Source organism: Netta rufina, assembly GCF_964035555.1.
Source record: "Netta rufina genome assembly, chromosome: 4".
Taxonomy (NCBI): Eukaryota; Metazoa; Chordata; class Aves; order Anseriformes; family Anatidae; genus Netta; species Netta rufina.
Window position 1 is genome coordinate 4754542 of NC_140127.1, and position 18592 is coordinate 4773133.

Genomic DNA, 18592 nt, shown 5'->3' on the forward strand with positions numbered 1-18592 from the left:
CAGCAGCCATGTACCTTAGCAACTATGAGTACAAATCTTGAAATAATCTGTTTCGAAAATGCTTAATTCTCTGTGAATACCACAATTTTGCAGAAGCCTGTAGGAAAAGAATTTTATGGTGACATGACTTCACAGCAAAATTCTCAAATAAAAGCATGCTTACTGCAGGGAACTTGAAGTGTCTGTCTTCTCGTCATTATTTTTTTCCTCTCTCCATGCTTCACATTATATTTCAGCTGCAGTTGTTGCTTATTTATGTATTTTAAATGGACAACCATAGTGAAAGCAGTGCTTGGGAAACAACTGCAGCAGCAATATGCAAGCATCGCAGAAAGGACAGCAAGCACAGAACTTGAAAGGAATTCCATCATCTCAAGGCCTAGGTCATTAGAAACCCTCAGGATGCTGCTCTGCTTGGCAGGCGATTCTGTAGGCTTACTGAGCAATCAGACTTCAGAGCTCCTGTTAACTGACGGATTGAATATGATCGTGATGTTTGTTACTCAAAGATTACTCTGGTAGTAATTCTTTCAGCTAAAAACTCAGACAATTTTTAATATAGTTAGTACTCTGTGTCTGATCATCTAGCTTAGGGCAATTTTTGTATTAATTTAACCACAGCCAGTCACAAAGAACAGAGGAAATTCAAGACTTAAACTAAATAAAAAGTGTCTTTACTGTCTTAGGTTGCCTGTGTATGTGTATTTCCAACATCTGACAAACTCTTGACATCATATAGGGTTTTCTTGTGTACATATTTATAAAACAATACAAATACATAAAAAGTCTGTATGTTATACATACAGATTTAATTCTACACAAACAAGTTACAGACCTTAGCTTAAAATGAATACTCAAACCCAGAAAAAAAAAAAAAAAAGTTTCTCAGATTAGCACAAGCTTCCTACAGCAATATACAGAAGCATGAAACAATAATGTGAAAAACAAACAAACAAAAACACCAAACCACATCCTTACAAGGGCCAGATCCTGTACGATGCAGCCAGGGGGAATTGTGCCACTGCATGAACTGACACGGAAGCTGAGACATTCAGCACGGGTTATCCACAAAAAGAATTATGCAGAAGGTAGGCAAGGCTGCGAGTCAACCAGAAGAGACACTAGCACTGTGCTCTTAAAAGGGCCAGAATTTGTTTTTTGGATTGGTAGTTTCAACACAGAACTGTTAAATGACTTCAGGACCAGCTCAGTCCTGTCAAACCACTCACGAGTTTTGTAACATACTTCACTGGATTCTAATTTACAGGAGTTCTAATACCTCTTTTACTTTATCTCTCTCAATGAATTACCCCATTGAATCAATAGCATTTGTTCACACAAGTTGTTGATGGGGGGAGGGAGGTGCTTTTTGTGTGTTTTATCGCATTTTTTGCTGGTGATGGTTATACTTTTTAATAATTCACTGCTGTCTGCTTCAGACAGAAGTTTTACGTTTTCCCTGACTTTTATCTTCCACTGTCTCGTAGAAAAATCAGCATGAATTTATCAAGTAAGGACCCTGTCAGTCACCAACAGCTGAAGTTAAGGGTATGAATTACTTCTCTTATCTGCCCCTAACAAAGCTTCCTATTTAGGAAAGCATTTAAGCGTATTCCTTCCTTGTAAATACTTTGCTGAACCACGGTCTTTATGAAGTAATCACAGGGAAAGGCTGTTTGCAGGACAGGTGTAGGAAGAGCTCCCTCTATTGTTTGACTTAGCATACTTCAACTTTTTCCACCTCTTTCTTCAGTTACCTCTGGTTAATACTAAATCCAAAGAGGTTGCAAAGAAAAAACAGTATTTACCGTGTATCTCCCCGCTCTATCTGGAGAGCTTTCCCTCCACCTCCCGTTTTTCACCACAGTTACTTTTCTCCCGAGATCCTGCTGCTGGCACGCTGGGGCCAATCCCACGCCACCTTAAAACAAAGATTTCCCTACAAAAGCTAAACCAGCTCCCACACGGCTCCACTTCACCCCCTCTGAGGAGCACGTAGGATTGAAATATAGATATATAGATATATAAATACAGCAGCCTCGTTTGAGTCGCTTTTCTGCGCCACAGCCCCAGCGCTCAGCGCTGAGGCACGGTCACCCCTACCCCGCCACCCCCTCAGCTTTTGGGGCATCCCCTCAGGTTTTGAGCCGTCCCCTCAGATTTGGGGGCGTCCCCTCAGATTTGGGGGCGTCCCTTCAGGTTTGGAGGTGTCCCCTCAGGTTTGGTGTCGCCGCCTCAGCCTTGGCAGCGCCTCCCCGAAGGCGGGCTCGGGGCGGCGCCCGGCGAGCCGATGGCGGCGGGCGGGCGGCGGGGGCTGGAGGCGAGCGGCCGGCCCCGGGCATGGCCGGCGCCCCGCTGCTGCTGCTGCTGCCGCTGCTGCTGGCTTGCGCCTGGCCGGGTGCGAGCCAGGAGGCTCCGCGGACCCCCGACTGGCGGCTGACGCTGAAGACGATCCGCAACGGGGTGCACAAGATCGACGTGTACCTCAACGCCGCCCTGGAGCTGCTGGGCGGCGAGGACGGGCTGTGCCACTACAAGTGCAGCGACGGTGAGGGGGGCGCGGGGGGGACATGGCCGCCCCTGGGCGCTGACTGGGAGCGCCGCGCCGCGGCCGTGCCCTCGCCTCCCTCGTTGGTGCGAGGCAGCGAAAGGAGGTGAAGGGTCGCCTCCCGGCTCCGGATTGGGATCCGGATTGCGATCCGGATTGGGTCGGGACGCCAGGGCTGCGCCCTTTCCGGGGGGACGGGGCTTCAGCGGGCTGTGGGGGTGCAAACGCCCGGGCGCTGAGGGTTGTTGGGTCCGTTTGGGTCCCTGGTTGTCGTTTAACCCTTAGGATCGGCGGTGCTGGCTGTGTACAAAGCGTGGAGCACCTTAAAGCTCATTAATGCTTCAGAGAGCCCTTCCTCTTAAATATAATCCCGTGCATCGCACACAAGTCGTGCATCGACTGTGGTGACTCAAAATTATTTTTGTTTTAACATGGAAACTAAAGTGAATATTTGCTCAGGTGCCTTCTCCCCCCTTGCTGACAAAGTGCTCAGTGCTCCCAAACTGCAATTTGGGAAGACTCGGTGATATTCTGGTGCTTGAATACATACTTACGCCAAAAATGCAGCCGTCTCAAGCCCAGCAGATTGCCGTGGTGAGTTTTGACGGCACTAAAATTCTGTGGAAAAAATATGTTTGAGGCATTATAAATCACCTTTTGCAGGATCAAAGCCCTTTCCTCGCTACGGGTATAAACCTTCGCCACCAAATGGCTGTGGATCCCCTCTGTTTGGGGTTCAGGTGAGTCCATTTTGGGGTTTCTTTGTGCATGTGGATTTTCACACGTGGACTTTCCGCGATGCGGATGTTTTCTTCCTCCCATATCCCACAGATGAGCCATCAGCCATGTACTGCATCCCTGCCTTTATCAGCTCCAGCACGTGCTTTGGTAACAGCACGTGGGAAATAGTAGGATTATAAATGAACAAAACGTAAACATGCTCATCAACATCATAAATATTATAGGGATAAAATAGTGATGATGATTAACTTCTCATTTTTTAACCAATAACGTTTCATTCTCACAGTCCTGAAGGCACTGAACAACTGAACAGTAGCCCTGTGAGAGTGGAGGTTTTGGCTCCCACCTTACCAACGCTAATCCATTTTCCTTTAAAGAAAATCTGGGTTGCACTGGGTCTGACTGGGATGGAGTTAACTTCCTTCACAGCAGCCTGCATCACGCAGTGTTTGGGTTGTGGGGCTACAACAGCATCGATAGGTAACAGGCCACTGGTTCTGTCTCTTGCTGAGCAATGCTTGCACAGCATTACGGCTTTCTCATTTTTCCCCGCTCTGCCCAGCTGGGCAGGAAGCTGGGAGGGGACACAGCCGGGACAGCTGACTCAGAAGGGATATTCCGTACCGTACGGCATCGTGTTCAGCAGGAAAACTGGCGTAGTGAAAAAAGAAGGGAGCAAGAGGAAGGAATTACCTTCCAAGGTGGCTGTTGCTCAGGGACAGGCTAGGCATCAGCCTGCTTTGTTTTTTTTTTCCCCCTCTTTTGGTCACCTATTAAACTGTTATCTAGAACTATGTGTTGTCTTGCCTCTGCATTTCCTATTCTCTCCCCTGTCCTGCGAGGGGGCAGGGGTTAAGCAGGCAGCTGTGCAAGTGTTTGGCTGCTGGCCGGGGTCAAGCCAGCACAGCTTACTCGTGGTGAACAACAAACTACAGAGATAACTGAATGACAGCTGGATAGGTTGCATTAGTTCTTAATTTCTAACTTTTGTATTCTATCATGTTCATAGCCCACATCTTTCTTATGTAATATCTCAAGATTCCAACCTTAATCGTAACACCAATGTGATTTTCTTCACAGTTTGACATTGGGATCCCTTCGATGACAAAGTGCTGCAACCACCACGACAGATGTTACGATACTTGTGGCAATAAAAAAAATGACTGTGATGAGGAATTTCAGTCCTGCCTCTCCAAAATTTGCAGAGATGTGCAGAAAACACTTGGAATATCAGAGAGCGTGCAGGGTAAGCCTGAAAAATGCCTTTGTTTTTCCGACTTTAGCTGAGCTTGTTTGGCAAAGACTCTTTGTGCAGCACAGCAACGCCACGTTTTCTTAAGCTGAAGCTATTGCTGAAAGATGCCTTGTTCGGCCCCTCTGTCATGCAGCCCAGACACTCGTACAGCTGAGCAATGACACAGCATAGGAAAATGATCAGGAGAAAACGGAGAAAAAATAATGATTCCCGTGTAGGAGTAGCTAGCTGGGAATACAACCTGATCAAAACATACGTGTAACTGTAATTGTTGCATTTGCTGTGATGTAGCTCAATATTCACTGTTTTGCTGGCTGAGTTCTAAACGTCTACTACACGTCATTGCTAGTAAACAGTGGGACAATACTGAATTGTCTCCTTTTATGAAATAAGATACTAGAATAATATATTGTTACAGCGGAAGCAGTTGACGCTGTCCCTTAGTGCATGCATTTTAGGTTTTTCCTGAACAGCCCATAATCCTATGATTGGCTTCTTTCTGCTTGTTGGCCTGCATCTGATCAGTGCATGACATAACCACACTTAACGTGGACAATGGCACTTTTACAGTAAGTAGTCCCACTGAGAGCAATCAGTTTTTAGAACAAGCTGCTGTTTGAACTTCTCAGATCCACACAACTGCAAAGGAGTTGTCATTTTAGTGCTTTGTGTCAAAACTGACGAATGTTTGCTCGGTTCTGTTGAGTTGCTGTTAAAGGTAGCAACCTTTGCATAAATTGGGATGCAAAAAGCAAAGGATAAAACAGTTCTTTTATCTTGCCAGAACTAAATGATGTTTCTAACACTGGTAACCTACCATATTCCATGAACTTTCTTGCTTGTTTTCATTGGCATAAGTAAAATCTTCAGTCACAACGTTAATGATTCTGTATTGGTTCAGTCTTTGGTTTGACACTCTTTGTTTGACACTCTCAGTCTTTGGTTTGCTATGCCCAGAGCAGATTGCTTTTTAAAATCCTTCTCAGTTTACCAGAGTCATGTTTAATAGTTTCATATTCTATCTAAAGACCGCTTCTCACTTAACTTCTGTTTGTTTACAGCTTGTGAATCGACTGTCCAGCTGTTGTTTGATGCAGTTATACATTTAGGATGTAAGCCATACCTGGACAGCCAGAGAGCTGCCTGTATGTGTCGGTATGAGGATAAGACAGATCTCTGAAAGACACGGACATCTTACGGTTCAGAATGAAGTAAAAGACTCAGCTGGAATGAAGCAAGACTTTGGCTAAAGCTTTACACTTTCCAGCAAGTAATACATTAAATGCTGATGTGAATATACTGGTTTGAAAGTTACTGTGATATTCTTCCTCATGTTTAAAAAAAAAATTATCAAGTCTTCGTTATCTTTCCCTTTACACTAGAAGTGTGGAAACTGAAATTCGATTCCTTTGGTGGACGTACACCGAGGGTATGCTATTGTAAAACATCAGTGCTATTTTAAATTAAAATAAAAATGCACAGTGAGTAAATCAGAGGCACAGAAGAGTTGAATTCTCAGGTGATTTTTAATGTAGGTCAAATGTTAGGTTTCCTCATAGTCGATGCTTCTGATAAGATCTATCAGGAAAAAGTGTTTTGTGTGAGTTAATACGGCATCTTGCATAGCCAACACCTCCATGCTTTTGGTACAACTGCCTTCAGTTCTTTCGGATGTGTTCTGTCCTGTGGGTTTGTTTTAAAACAACAAAAAAAAGCACCCTAAGCAAGGGTATATATCTGCACTATATATTTCTACCAGATTCTGTATCAAACTTACTTTTGCAGCACTTTTCAGATCAAATAAGTTGATCCTTCTAAGGCTTGACTGCTAAAATGCACAGTTTGCGACCTAAGGATATACTTCTGATTTGAGAACCTGCTGGAATGTATTTGTAATGTTACATAATTTTAAAAACGATTCAAGTGTTTATTTTTCAAATAAAACGTGTTGTGTAGTGTATGCATAGAGAGGATATATTGTTCAAAGAGGTTGATTTATATTTGTTTTGTGGCACCACTTGGTTACTGTGTTCATCTTTGCTTTCATTTAGTCAGTTCTGATTGAAAACTAGAAGAAGGTTCCATGGATATGTCCAGCATGTCCAACAAACCATTTTATTTAAAATGCCTGCTGTGACACTGGCAGAAATTTGAGCTTGTATTTCTGTCGTGTATTCCCATGACCTCTGTGAGGCTGACAAACATCTGAGCCTTTATTTCTGTCATCAATTTCTTCTGTGACGTCTCTAGCTGAAATCATCAGATGTCTGTATTTGGGATTTGTCCTCCGTCCTGATCTTTTGTTGCTAATCTCCAGTTGTCAGACCTCCGTTAACTTCTGCATTGGATCCTGTCCTCCTGCTCTGTTTTGCCTTAGAAATCCACTGAAGATGACTGAAAATCATGATACTGCATCGGTGAACAGGGAACAGAGACTGTGTAGAAAGCCTAAAATTTACCTGACTCGTGGATTGTGATTTCTTTCTGGAAGTGCTTTTATATGTTTTTGCTTTTTTTTTTTTTTTTTTTTTGTATTTCACTAGAGCTTACTGTACGTGATGCAATATAAGTGCCTCAGAATAAAGTTCAAGTTCTTTGGCCATGCTTTTGTGTTTGTGACTACTACGTAATGCTGCAAGAGACATGCTACTGCCAAGTTTTACAAAACTGTGTTTGAAGAACTCGTGGTTCCTCCAAATTTGGTGAAATTTATTCTGTCATGGAATTGAAATGAGTCTGAATTACTCTCATTGCTTAAAATTAAAACTATGATGCATTATCACAGTGAGTGCAGAATAATATCATAGTTCAACTAGGTAAGCCAGGTAAAAGTGAGGTTCAACTATGTGCTTCTATGAACATAGAAGAAAAAACTGTTGGAAAGTGCTGGGCTTTGTTCCCTTCTGTATTAACCTGCAAATATACCATGAAAGCATTTCATAGTTTCCCTCAAACTATTTATAATACTAAAAAGAGCCTTTACGTGGCTAGATAACAACAGATGACATGTTAATAGTTCTGATAATAAACCAAAGGAAGCATTTATATTTGAGGGAGTCTTTGCCTAAGATTTGCCTGTAGCAGAAATCCTTGGTTATAGTTTCCTGCAAATTATATGAAACATATTACAGGTTACAATGCCAAAGGGAAACCTAGATATCACCCTCATGTGATTTAACAACTTAAATATATATATATTGCAGTTTTGTCATTTGGCTTGTTACTGTGTGCTTTCATGTAGGCAATAGCACTATTTTCAAATGTCTCTGTGATTTTTTTTTATTTTTTACAGGTTTTAATACGTCCCTCAGGCTCTTTTGCCTGTCTGGATTACTTGAGCAGGACTAGCACGTCCAAAATCTAACAACCTTCTTCAATCTGCAGTTTTGATACCTCCACAATGCTTTCTGAATAAATAAATAAATAAAAAATACCCACTTAGAGTGGAGCTACTGCAACAATCCAAGACTTTCTAAACATGTACGTGCAGGTATAACAAAAACAAATTAAAATAAGCTGGAGATGCACGCCAGAGTCAAACATTACCTCCGTCTTCCTATGCGTGCTCAAATTACTGGTGACTCAGCTAAACGCAATGGCTGACTATGATCTTAGCCACTAGCAAAACAAAGTGGAAAAAAAAAAAATGTTTACTTAAAATGGGCTTCTTGAGATCTAAGCTAACTGCAGGGCTAAGGAATATGGCTGACGTGAATGCAAACTGCTGAACAGAACTGTTTCAGAGCCCAAAATTTAGGCTCTCTGTTTGCTCCTTCATACACAGTTACTGCAGCTGGGGGCTTAGGGGCAGCTCTGCTGGGAGCCGAGGGGTCTGGGGGCTGCAGTTTGAAAAAGAAATGAATCTGCTTGCTAAGAGACTAAATGTTTCACAGTGTAAGAAAGATGTTGTTATAAAATAGCATCCTGTTTTGACTGAAGTGCACACAAAACCATTTTAAACAATTCTATCTTGATTTAGCTGACTACAGCAGCTTGAGGATGCCAAGTCCAAACAAGGGAAAAATAAGCAAAGGCAGTTAAAAACACCCCTAGCTCCATCAAAAGGGAGACACCTCGTCTAAACCATGTTATTCACGGAACAAACCTGTGTAAAACAAGCCCGACAAGGTAAAGATACCCCAAATCCCCCTTTGAATTTACCTCCTGTAGCAGCATGGATCTCTAGGAGCTTGTTCACACTTACACCTACCTCCTTCGGTGCCTGTAGCAGCGCTGATCTCCAGAAGCCTAAGAATACCCTAGGGGCACTGAAATTCAGACCCACAGCATTGCAAATCTCCTAAACTCTGCTACAGAAGGCTGGTTTTGTCCCCAGACCATCCCGGCTCTGTCACCACCCGGTGATGGGTGCCCAGAAGGAAGGGGCTGACAAGATGGGCGTTTGTGGAGGTACCCAGGCAGGCTTTGTCAGCCCCTTGGCTCTCTCCTCAGCCACGACCCAGGGCGATTTGCTGCACCAACAATCCGGGGTTACAAACCCAACTCCAACCTAACCCCATAGGGCTCCCCTCACGCCCGGGGCGCCCCGAGGAGGGCGCATGTCGGGCGCCTCAAGGCGAAGGAAGCAGCCCGCGCCTTTAGGGGGACCCCTCGCACGGTCCTGAGAGCCTCCCCGGCGCCGAAGGGGACGTCTCAGCAGACTCCGGGCTCCATCCTGAGGAAGCCATTCCTCCCGTTCATCCTCGGGGCTCCGGGGGCAGGCTGAAGGCTTCTCCTTCCTTCTCCCCCCCCTCCCGCGTCCTTCGGAGGCGGCCGCCATGTCGGGTAGGTAGGAGGCGGAATGGCGCCCGCCCGCCCCGGGGCCCTAAAGCGGCTTCTCTGGGGGGGGGACCGGGGTGAGCCGGGACAGGGGCCCGAGCCTCATGGAGGGGAGCTCTCGGTTTCGGTGAGGCGAGGCTTGTCTTGAAAGGCTTCTGCCCGCACTGCTCGGGCTTGGGTGCTGAGCCCTGCGCCTGAAGCCGGGCACCTGAAGGGCCGGGGCGGGTGCGGGGGGACAGGCAGCAGGAAGGGGCTGCACCCCTCAGGGTGAAGGGTGCTCCTCTGGGTGCCCCCCTCTTTGGGAATACTCCACACTTTCTAGGCTTTAAACAAAGGCACTATCGTTTTGCTGCACATAATAAAACCTTGCACTGGATGTTTTAAATTTGCAGCCCTTGGCATTCTCCTTTTGGTAGCAGGAGGCAAAGCTCCCCTTGGGGTACAACATGCTGGTTCTTCCTTGGTTGCATTTTCAGTGTGTGTTGTGTTCCCCAAGATGCCATCAGGCGTGCTGTAGAGTCTTTGTGCCTTTCCAAGTGTCTCTTTGAAACGTTATGAGATTAAAATGTAGCCAGGAAAACGTGCTGTCAGGTCCCAGGGTGAATTCAGTGCCCACCTGGTTTTGGATTCCCCTGAAACAGTCCACAGGATTTAAGGCGAGTAGTCCCATTGCGAGCAAACAGTTTTTAGAATGAGCCTGCGTGAGACAAGCAGAAAGTTTTTCATATATATATATATTTAAGTAGTATGTACTTGAGTGAAGCTGCAGAGTGGCAGCAGCAATAAGAAGCTCAAGGCTAACCGACTAAACGGAACTAAAAGAACAAGTAACACATCCTTCTCGCATTTCCTTTGGCCCAGGCATTCTGTGGTCTTTTTATATCTGCATGTCAGCATTTTCTGTCTAAAAGTTTGACTGTAACATTTTTAAGGTCTGTTAGGGTCTTTAGTTCCCCCCCCCCATTTAAGTTGAGGCAAAAGCTTCAGACAAATCTCAGGTACACAAGCGAAAATATGACGTCAATTTAAACATACAGCTCTCTGGCTCATATTATAAACAAAACCACAGGCACAGGTACTGTTGCTACACTTTATCTATACTCATTACTCAGTATTTCTGTTGTTAATCTGACCTAGGTGTTGTTTCAAGCAAACTGAAATAGCTCCTTCTGCATTGGGTCACTGGTGATATTTCTAAAACCCAACACTTGCAAGCATAATCAATATTTACAAAGGGGAAGTTTATATGTAAATAGCAATGCTTAAAGTAAATAGTAATGCTGACTCGCGTTGAGCTGTGCCCCGGTCTCCTTTGCTGTGGAGTTCAACATAGGGGCTTTCCAAAGTCAGTTCTAGATTTCTGCAAGTTTTTTCTAATGTCTTTATGAACTTTTCTTCTCTATCAGTGCATACATACATTAGTTCACTTTGCAAAAAACTTTAGTCAGATGCAAAAAAAAAAACAGGAAAAAAAAACAACTAGTATCATGTATACAAAATAGTTTGTAATATATGCACGTGTGTGTGTGACCATGTATTTTTTCTGTCTTAATTGCAGGCCATGTTCAGTTGGATAGCAGATCTACATTAACCACCACAGGTCAGTATATAGCTTTCATAATGGGGTAGTTAGTCTCCAGTGGTAGTAGAAGGAGCTGTGATTTTATAGCCTACAGAGATGTTTAAGCAAAAGGATTAAATATTTTGGCCTAAACATCTGCAGGTCTTCAGTTTTACAGCCTCCCAACATGTGCGTGTTCCCTGTTGTTTCCACAGCGTTACCTTTATTTGCATTCTTCTACTGGAGATCCATATATCTATATAGCTTGGCAGAAGAAAAGGTACCAATCTTGCATCTTTTCAGCTGTTGTTAGCTTTATGTATGGTTATACTGCCTTCTGTGACCGATATGCTGAGTCCCAACCTCAAAGAGAACACTCAGCTCTGCATCAACAGCACCACTGAAACAAAACCAAACCAAACATGAATACATAGCTATATAGATAGATAGCTAGATAGGAAACATTCACATCTTGACCACCTAAAATTCAGACTGTTGGGGTCAGAATTTTAAGAGCAGCCTGCAAAATTTTGGGGTACAAATGCTAATGAAGCTGTTAAACTGCATGCCTTCTCAGCTGATGTGTGAATGAGCTTTTGGTTCACGCTAACAGCTAAACTTTATGGCTGGATGCCCAGTTTAAAATTGTTGCTCTTACTGATTTTTTTTAAATCTCTCTAACAGACAGAAATCAGAACATCACCGAAGTAGATGCGCTTGATAAAAGGTAAAGTTATGATGGCAATGATAGAGAAACAACCCACTGAAGTCAGTTGAAAGTTGCCTACTTTTTATTAGGAGTGTGAATGGATTATTCATTCAACCCTACCCATTTATAGAATATGTTCCTAGTTTTAACTACATGAGATGCAGAACTATTCTTAAGTTCTGCCACAGATCTTACAAAAATTTTTATTAACCAGGTGCTCATAATAAAGTGGAGAGGTAGAAATACTTAATGAAACACTTCGGTCACTCTGCAGTGAAACAAAAGCATTTTGGAATAAACTGTGATCTTTAAGTAACTTCTGCAGGCAGGTGTTCTGAACTTCTTCCACAAATTGCACCACTACTGAACATAGCAGGAAATAAGCAGTAGCATGCCAAATATTAAAGCTCTGCCTACAGACAGTTCTAGGGCAGCATGACCTGGAGTGTCATTCTGTACACTTGTATCGCTGGCCTTATCTGTTGCCAGGGCTATCACCAAAAGTGCTTTAGCTTCTGTTGCCCTGCACCACTGCCTCTTGTCAACAGAAGCAGCAAGATTGTATGCTTTGTCCCTCTAAACACATCCATGCCAAAGCTTGGAAGGGACCTTTTGGGTCCAGGCGTACAGTCCATAGCATGCTGTCACAGACATCTATGTTGTGTGTGCTCATAAAACAATAAAATCGAACGCTGCTCCGAACTCTATTTATTTGTTGCCTTAATATTTAAAACTCCTCTACCTAGAAACTAGGTTGATTGTTTGTGCTTGTACCAGCACTGTCTCTCAGCTTTAGTGCTTTGTTGCTTCATTGCTAAACACTTAGATGAACATTTGTATCATCTGAGGTTTTATTTTGGAAGGGTAAATACTACCAACTCATTCTCCTCTTGCAAACAGTGTGTATACCACCTCATCAGCCACTGTACACTACATAGTCTATGGCTTACGATGCAGCACTCGGTTTATTTAGATCTTGAAGCAAACCTCACACAGTTAGAATTCCAAATAAATACATATGTACCATCGAACTATGCTAAAATAATGTTTAGCTAAACATAGTGTGGAGAACTGGAGCCAAATCTGAACCTCTCTTATATGGCTTACTGTGTTACTAACACGACAGCCTCCTGAAAACTGTAAATGCAAATACATTGTAGAGAAACTGTTCAACACTACCTGATAGAGCCTTTAACCTACCCAGTGCTAGTTTTTACTGAACTTTTTAACGTGTCCAAGGTTTTCAGAAAGACCTAATGGTTTAGGTTCTTTCTATAATATTACACAGCTTGCATTTCTGAAATTGGATTCTCAAAGTCTCCAGTCAACTGCAAAAGTCTCAGCCAGCAGGAATACAGGAAGGGAATTCAGGTAGCCACTAACTCACTCATCAAGAAAATTTTCCATCCCTGGCAACAGACAAATGTATGACCCTGCAGAGCAATACAAAATGACCCATCGAAGAAGAGGAGTTGCACTGATCTTCAATCATGAACACTTTTATTGGCAGTTAATGCTGCCAGAAAGACGCGGGACTTCTGCGGACAGAAACAATCTGAAACGCAGGTAAGAAACTTGGTTTCTCCACCAAAGCTTAAAAAAGTAAACTTCAGAAATAAGCAGTTACCTAAATCTTATGTTTAAGAACAGAAGAAAATATTTTGCGGACATAAGCACCTATGCAACCTCAGCAAAGAAAAACATAATAAAAAAAGCTTCAAGGGACGTTCCTCTTAGTCACAGAAACTGCTGGCACAAGTCCTGTGACTTGAGAGGGTCTTCAAAGTAACATTAGGTACTACACCTGCACTGGACACGCGTTTGAGACCAACATCAAGTTCACTTTCTTTTTTTTTCATAAATAACACGCAAACATGAGTATTCGTTCTCTCACAGTGAAAGCAGTTGAATTGGTAGGAACTGACATATAATTTGAGAAAAGTTTTTTTTTTTTTTTTTTTTTTTTTTTTTTTTTTTTACAAATGCTTATGTGTTTTAACAACAGCTTGACAGACCTTGGATTTGAAGTCAGGGATTTTGAGAACCTGAGAGCAGGTGATGTGCTGCAGAAAGTTCGTGAAGGTAGGAGACTATATATTGGTTATGTCTATTTGTAGCAGAATTTTTCTTCCATTCATTATGTTCATCTAGCTTAAAATACTTTTTGTGCACAAGTGGAATTGCTTAACAGTAAAGGGACATAAAGTGTTAGACTGAAGACACTTTTATTGCAATGTAAGTGATCTTTGGCAGAACCAACAAAGTTGCTAAGAGCTGAAAGAAGTTAACTTGCAGCTAGAAGTTATTAATGTTCTTTTTACTTTCAGTGGCCTGACTCTTCAGCCATGTGTAATTATTTTACCTTCACATCTCTGCAGTATTGCACTATCTGAAAGTAGGGTTCGTTTGAAAAACAATTGATCTGAGATTAAATCATAGGATACAAATGTGCCATGTTTTTTACACCTGAAGATTACTTTCTAGTCCTCTAAACACTGCTTGATATTTCAGCCTCTCAGGATGACCACAGCGATGCTGACTGCTTTGTTTGCGTATACTTGAGTCACGGTGAGAATGATCACGTTTATGCATACGATGGCCAAATCAAAATTGAGACAATCACAAACATGTTCAGGGGAGACAAGTGCCCGAGTCTGGTAGGAAAGCCGAAGATCTTTATCATTCAGGTAAGGTTTCTGAATTTAATGGAGTTGACACTGACCCGTGTCATCTTCTTGTAATAGACAAATCGTTTTTTCCTGAAATAGTCTTTATATAAGAGAGAGTTTCCTTTTTATTTTTATTTTTTCATTCCACGATCAATACTCAGCGTCTCTTTTAAATTGAATTTGAATTTAATTTGAATTTAAAGAATCAATTTAAGGCTTTATTGGCTCAGAAATACGGCTGGTGTTCAGCAGTCAAATAAAACCCATTCGTAATCTCCTGTTTCACTTCTTCATTCAAGGGATAGTGCAAGTTGGAAGGGATCTCAGGAGGCCTGTGGTCCAGCTTCCTGTCTGCAGCAGCCAGCTATGGGGTCAAACCAAGTGACTTGGGGCTTCAGCCTGTCCTTATCCAGGTTACAACTAGCAAACTCAAATGAGAACCAGACTGTACTTTAGTTGTTCATAGAGTAATTTTAAGAATTACCTTTTTTTCAAATGAAAGCTGACGTAAGCATAAGGCTGCTACAAAAATCACTATATCGATAATAATTTTTTCATTAGGACTCATCTAGCTTTTTTTTTTTTTTTTTTTTTAAATCTGATGCCAAAGATGGAAACTATATGCATATTTCATATTACAAGTAGTACTTGGAAACATTTATAAAATACACTAATCAAAAAGCAAATCAACTTAGTTCAGTTGATAAACTGAGTTCTTTTTTCAGCAAAAAGAACAATCAGTGTAACATTTACCTTCGGAAATCACAGAGAAAACAGCAAGGACAGAACTTCATCACTGTAAAGGAAAGATAATTTTCACGTTCCTCTTACATGATATCTCTTAACTAATGCCTGTTACCTGCTTTGTACCTTTTAAGTGTGTTCTTACCTTCTTATTCTCCCTGTATAGCTTTTTCTGCAACACTGATAATACCAGGTTAATTTACTGACTTCTCACCAAAAAAAATAATCCTGCAACTAACAGCTAGACAGTGTATGATGATGGCTGTGCTTCAGAGCATTTATTCAATGCTTGTGCAGGCAAAAGGTTAGGTGAGGTGATCCATTCTCTAGATGAGCAAGTCTAGTGCAGGGTTGTGAGGATGGTTTGGGAGCTGGAGGGTCTCTCTCATACGAGGAGAGGCTGAGATCGTTCAGCCTAAAAAAGAGAAGGTTCAGGGGGATGTTATCAGTGTATATAAATACGTGATGGGAGGGAAGGAAGAAAAGGAAGCCAGACTCTTTTCAGCAGTGCACAGTGACAAAACAAGGCAGTGGGCACAAAAAATGCATGGAACCCCATCTCAACACAGAAATCTTAGTTTAAAAATAAATAAATATGTGGGGTGGTCAAACAGCAGAAGATGTCACCCAGAGAGGTTGTAGAGCTTCCCGCCATCCTTGCAGATGCTCAGAAGCCAGCTGGGTATAGTCCTGTCCTGGACAACTTGCTTTAGCTGATCCTGCTTGAGCTAAGAGGCTTGGGTGAGATGATCTCAAGAGATCCCCCATCCAATCTCAATGATTCCGTGATCATCTCAGAGCTTTTAGTGGGCTTCATCACTGAGATCTTAATTGCTAGAGATCGAAATGGGTCTTTATGGATCCACAGTCACGGTTAACTTGGAACATACTGAATAGGTGTCCCCTCGACTTAAAAGCATCGTAGTAACAACAGTGATCTTCACGGAGGTGAAAGCAGAATGACCCTTCTCTCTCCACCAGGCATGTCGAGGTGATAAACACGACGATCCAGTTATTGTTCAGGATACAGTAGACGGCAGAGAAGAAGCCATTGTTAATGAGACTGAGGTGGATGCAGCTGGTGTCTACACCCTGCCTGCTGGCGCAGACTTTCTCATGTGCTATTCCGTGGCACAAGGTAAAGTTCTAATATTTTACATGGGTGCGTCTGGTACTTCAATAACAAGCTTGAACACTTCCTCATTCTGCAGCCAAAACGAGTACAGTTCCAGGTCATCTGTTTTGCATATCTGATAAGTGACGTCTGTCTGAGAAGGAGCCCCATATGTTAAGGAAAAAGTAAAAACAAACCATCAAAATTGCCGTTAATTTGCCAAGCAGAGGCGTTCTCATCGTAGCCTTGTTGCTGAGCTGTCTGCTGACAGCAAGCATTTCCCTTTTCTCTAAGACTGTGGTATGCTGGTGGCTTTTTAGTTTCCCTGCAGTATGACTGTCTCCCCCTGTCCACCACAGATCTTTGTCCTCGGTCACATCTGCTCTCTTGCAACTCGCAGATACAGTCCTGTGGACCCGTCCCTGAACCACACTCCACTTGGCTAAGCGCTTAAGTGATCTCAAGGACATTTCCTGTCTACAGTTTCTAGAAAAATTGCGTAATTGACACGATACGATTTACACCCCTTATTAATCTCAGTGATTACACTTAATGGGATAGCAAGGAGTAACTTGTTAATGTTTATTGGGTTAATGTTTAATGGCTACTTAAAACCGAGTATCATTTTATGTTCTACAACAGGTTACTTTTCTCACCGTGAAACCATAAATGGCTCCTGGTACATTCAGGATTTGTGTGAGGCGCTGAGGAAGCACGGCTCTTCCTTGGAGTTCACAGAGCTTCTTACTGTGGTTAACAGGAAAGTATCGCATCGCAAAGTGGATGTGTGCAAGGACATCAATGCTATAGGAAAAAAACAGATTCCTTGTTTTGCCTCAATGTTAACTAAAAAATTGTATTTTCATCCAAAATCTAAGTAGGTTGTTGATCAACAATGCCAGTCTTTAATACTGGCTGTAGGAGTGAGGAAAACACTACCTTAGATCAGGAGACAAATATTCTATACAATTATTTGCAAAAACACTGAGATCAAACCTTATAGTTGGTATATGCAATCGTTTCTAAATTCTTAAAGTGATTTTAAAGATAGTATTACAGCTCTGTGCCTCTCAGGGAAAACGGGAAAAGTCGACTGGTGCACGACTAGTAAAAGGTGCTCAGATTTCATTGGAATTGGTACTGTAAATAACTTTTAAAGAAAAAAGTAAGATTTCTGCTTGCTTGCTTTCTAATTATGGCACATTTTTACTATTATGGCACATTTTTTACTATTTCCAAACCTTTTTAAATACTGCGTTAGGTTAACTTTTCTTGCTCAAAGAGCACTGTTTACAGGGAATATATTTGTAAGACATCTTTTTTTAAATCTGTGTGCGGTTGTATCCGCCTTACAGTTTTTATTGATTTATCAAGGATGATTTTTTAAGACTTTTTTTGTTTCACTTTTCTCTCAACACTAAAAAGGAACTTAATTCCTTGAATGCAACTCATTATTAATGCAAATGAAGTGCTTCTTTTGCTTGCACATCACTTACATTTGTGCTAAAATTAAAGCTTGCTGGTGCTTTGCAAGGAGTAAAGCAAGCAGTAGCGAAGTGAGACCACAACTTCGGGTACAAATACACTCCATGGCGGTGAAAGCTCATCTCGTATAGATCTCAAAGCAAATCATTTATAGGGTCCAGGGTCGCTTACAACTCTGCTGGATATCTTTAGCAGCTCTGTAAATTACAACGTGTACGCACCTGTATACTTCAGGCCGTGGTGTTGGATCAGCCTCTGCCTCCCCTCAGCTCCAGAGCTCGGCTGTAACTGTCCCTTTGCATACAGAACTGACAGCACGTTTGTCACCATGAGATGTTTCAGGTTGCTGCAACTGCAGCATCAGTAATTTCAATCCTGTGCATAACCAAGTACTTCCATACATAATGGAAGCAAATTATCATTTATTTTTTTTTAATTAGTTTTTACATTATTGGTACACGTGCTCAACTCGGGGGCGTGATGGAGAGCTCGAGCTGAGCAAAGTGGCCTAATCCACTTTCCTGGGTATAAAATAATTGACTTACTGGCTCTGCTTTACTTAAGTCCTTCTGCATCCTGTGTTCTGAGTCACGGATATGTAGGCTTAATAGGGCTACTTTGAAGCTTTGTATAAATCATGTATGTGTGAATGTTTTGATAAGTCCTGTCAATAAAAAACAACAATAAAACAAATAATTTTACAGTAAATGAGTTTGATTTATGTCACTTTTCCAGCAACATTGACTAAAACAAACAGCTTACTTTGGATGCAAGTCTAACCCCCACCAGTGGTGTTATACAAACAAAATCAGAGAACAGAGCTAGTGAAAAGGAAAGAGAAAGCAAATCAGTAATACTTAATACAAGAGTTACTTATTTACTAAGCTAGTGCTGTGCTACAGTCATGGTCCTAAAAAGACAGCCCTCATTCTAAAAAACATCCCTGTCATTTTTACCAGGAAGCAGAACACCTCCATTTTACTGAAG

At 42.2% G+C, this 18592-nt stretch overlaps 2 protein-coding genes across 2 annotated transcripts; both read left to right on the top strand.

Annotated features, from left to right (window-relative positions):
- Nucleotides 1-2283: 2283 nt before the first annotated feature.
- PLA2G12A (phospholipase A2 group XIIA) lies at nucleotides 2284-7148 on the top strand. The gene is made up of 4 exons (XM_084285676.1): nucleotides 2284-2548; nucleotides 3212-3288; nucleotides 4370-4535; nucleotides 5606-7148. Exons 1-4 carry the CDS (start codon nucleotides 2341-2343, stop codon nucleotides 5722-5724), a joined length of 570 nt encoding a protein of 189 aa, XP_084141802.1. The 5' UTR covers nucleotides 2284-2340; the 3' UTR covers nucleotides 5725-7148.
- A 2052-nt stretch (nucleotides 7149-9200) lies between these two features.
- On the top strand, nucleotides 9201-17300 carry CASP6 (caspase 6). Its single transcript, XM_084286754.1, has 8 exons — nucleotides 9201-9329; nucleotides 10882-10923; nucleotides 11569-11611; nucleotides 13013-13159; nucleotides 13599-13675; nucleotides 14105-14280; nucleotides 15988-16144; nucleotides 16763-17300. The coding sequence occupies exons 1-8, from the start codon at nucleotides 9323-9325 to the stop codon at nucleotides 16999-17001; spliced, it is 888 nt and encodes a 295-aa protein (XP_084142880.1). The 5' UTR covers nucleotides 9201-9322; the 3' UTR covers nucleotides 17002-17300.
- Nucleotides 17301-18592: the final 1292 nt, after the last annotated feature.

Coding starts and splice junctions, on each gene's coding strand:
- PLA2G12A (XM_084285676.1), top strand. CDS start 2,341: ATGGCCGGCGCCCCGCTGCTGCTGCTGCTGCCGCTGCTGCTGGCTTGC. Junction 2,549..3,211: donor CCACTACAAGTGCAGCGACG/GTGAGGGGGGCG, acceptor CACCTTTTGCAG/GATCAAAGCCCTTTCCTCGC. Junction 4,536..5,605: donor AATATCAGAGAGCGTGCAGG/GTAAGCCTGAAA, acceptor GTTTGTTTACAG/CTTGTGAATCGACTGTCCAG.
- CASP6 (XM_084286754.1), top strand. Junction 11,612..13,012: donor GTAGATGCGCTTGATAAAAG/GTAAAGTTATGA, acceptor CCCTGGCAACAG/ACAAATGTATGACCCTGCAG. Junction 16,145..16,762: donor GTGCTATTCCGTGGCACAAG/GTAAAGTTCTAA, acceptor GTTCTACAACAG/GTTACTTTTCTCACCGTGAA.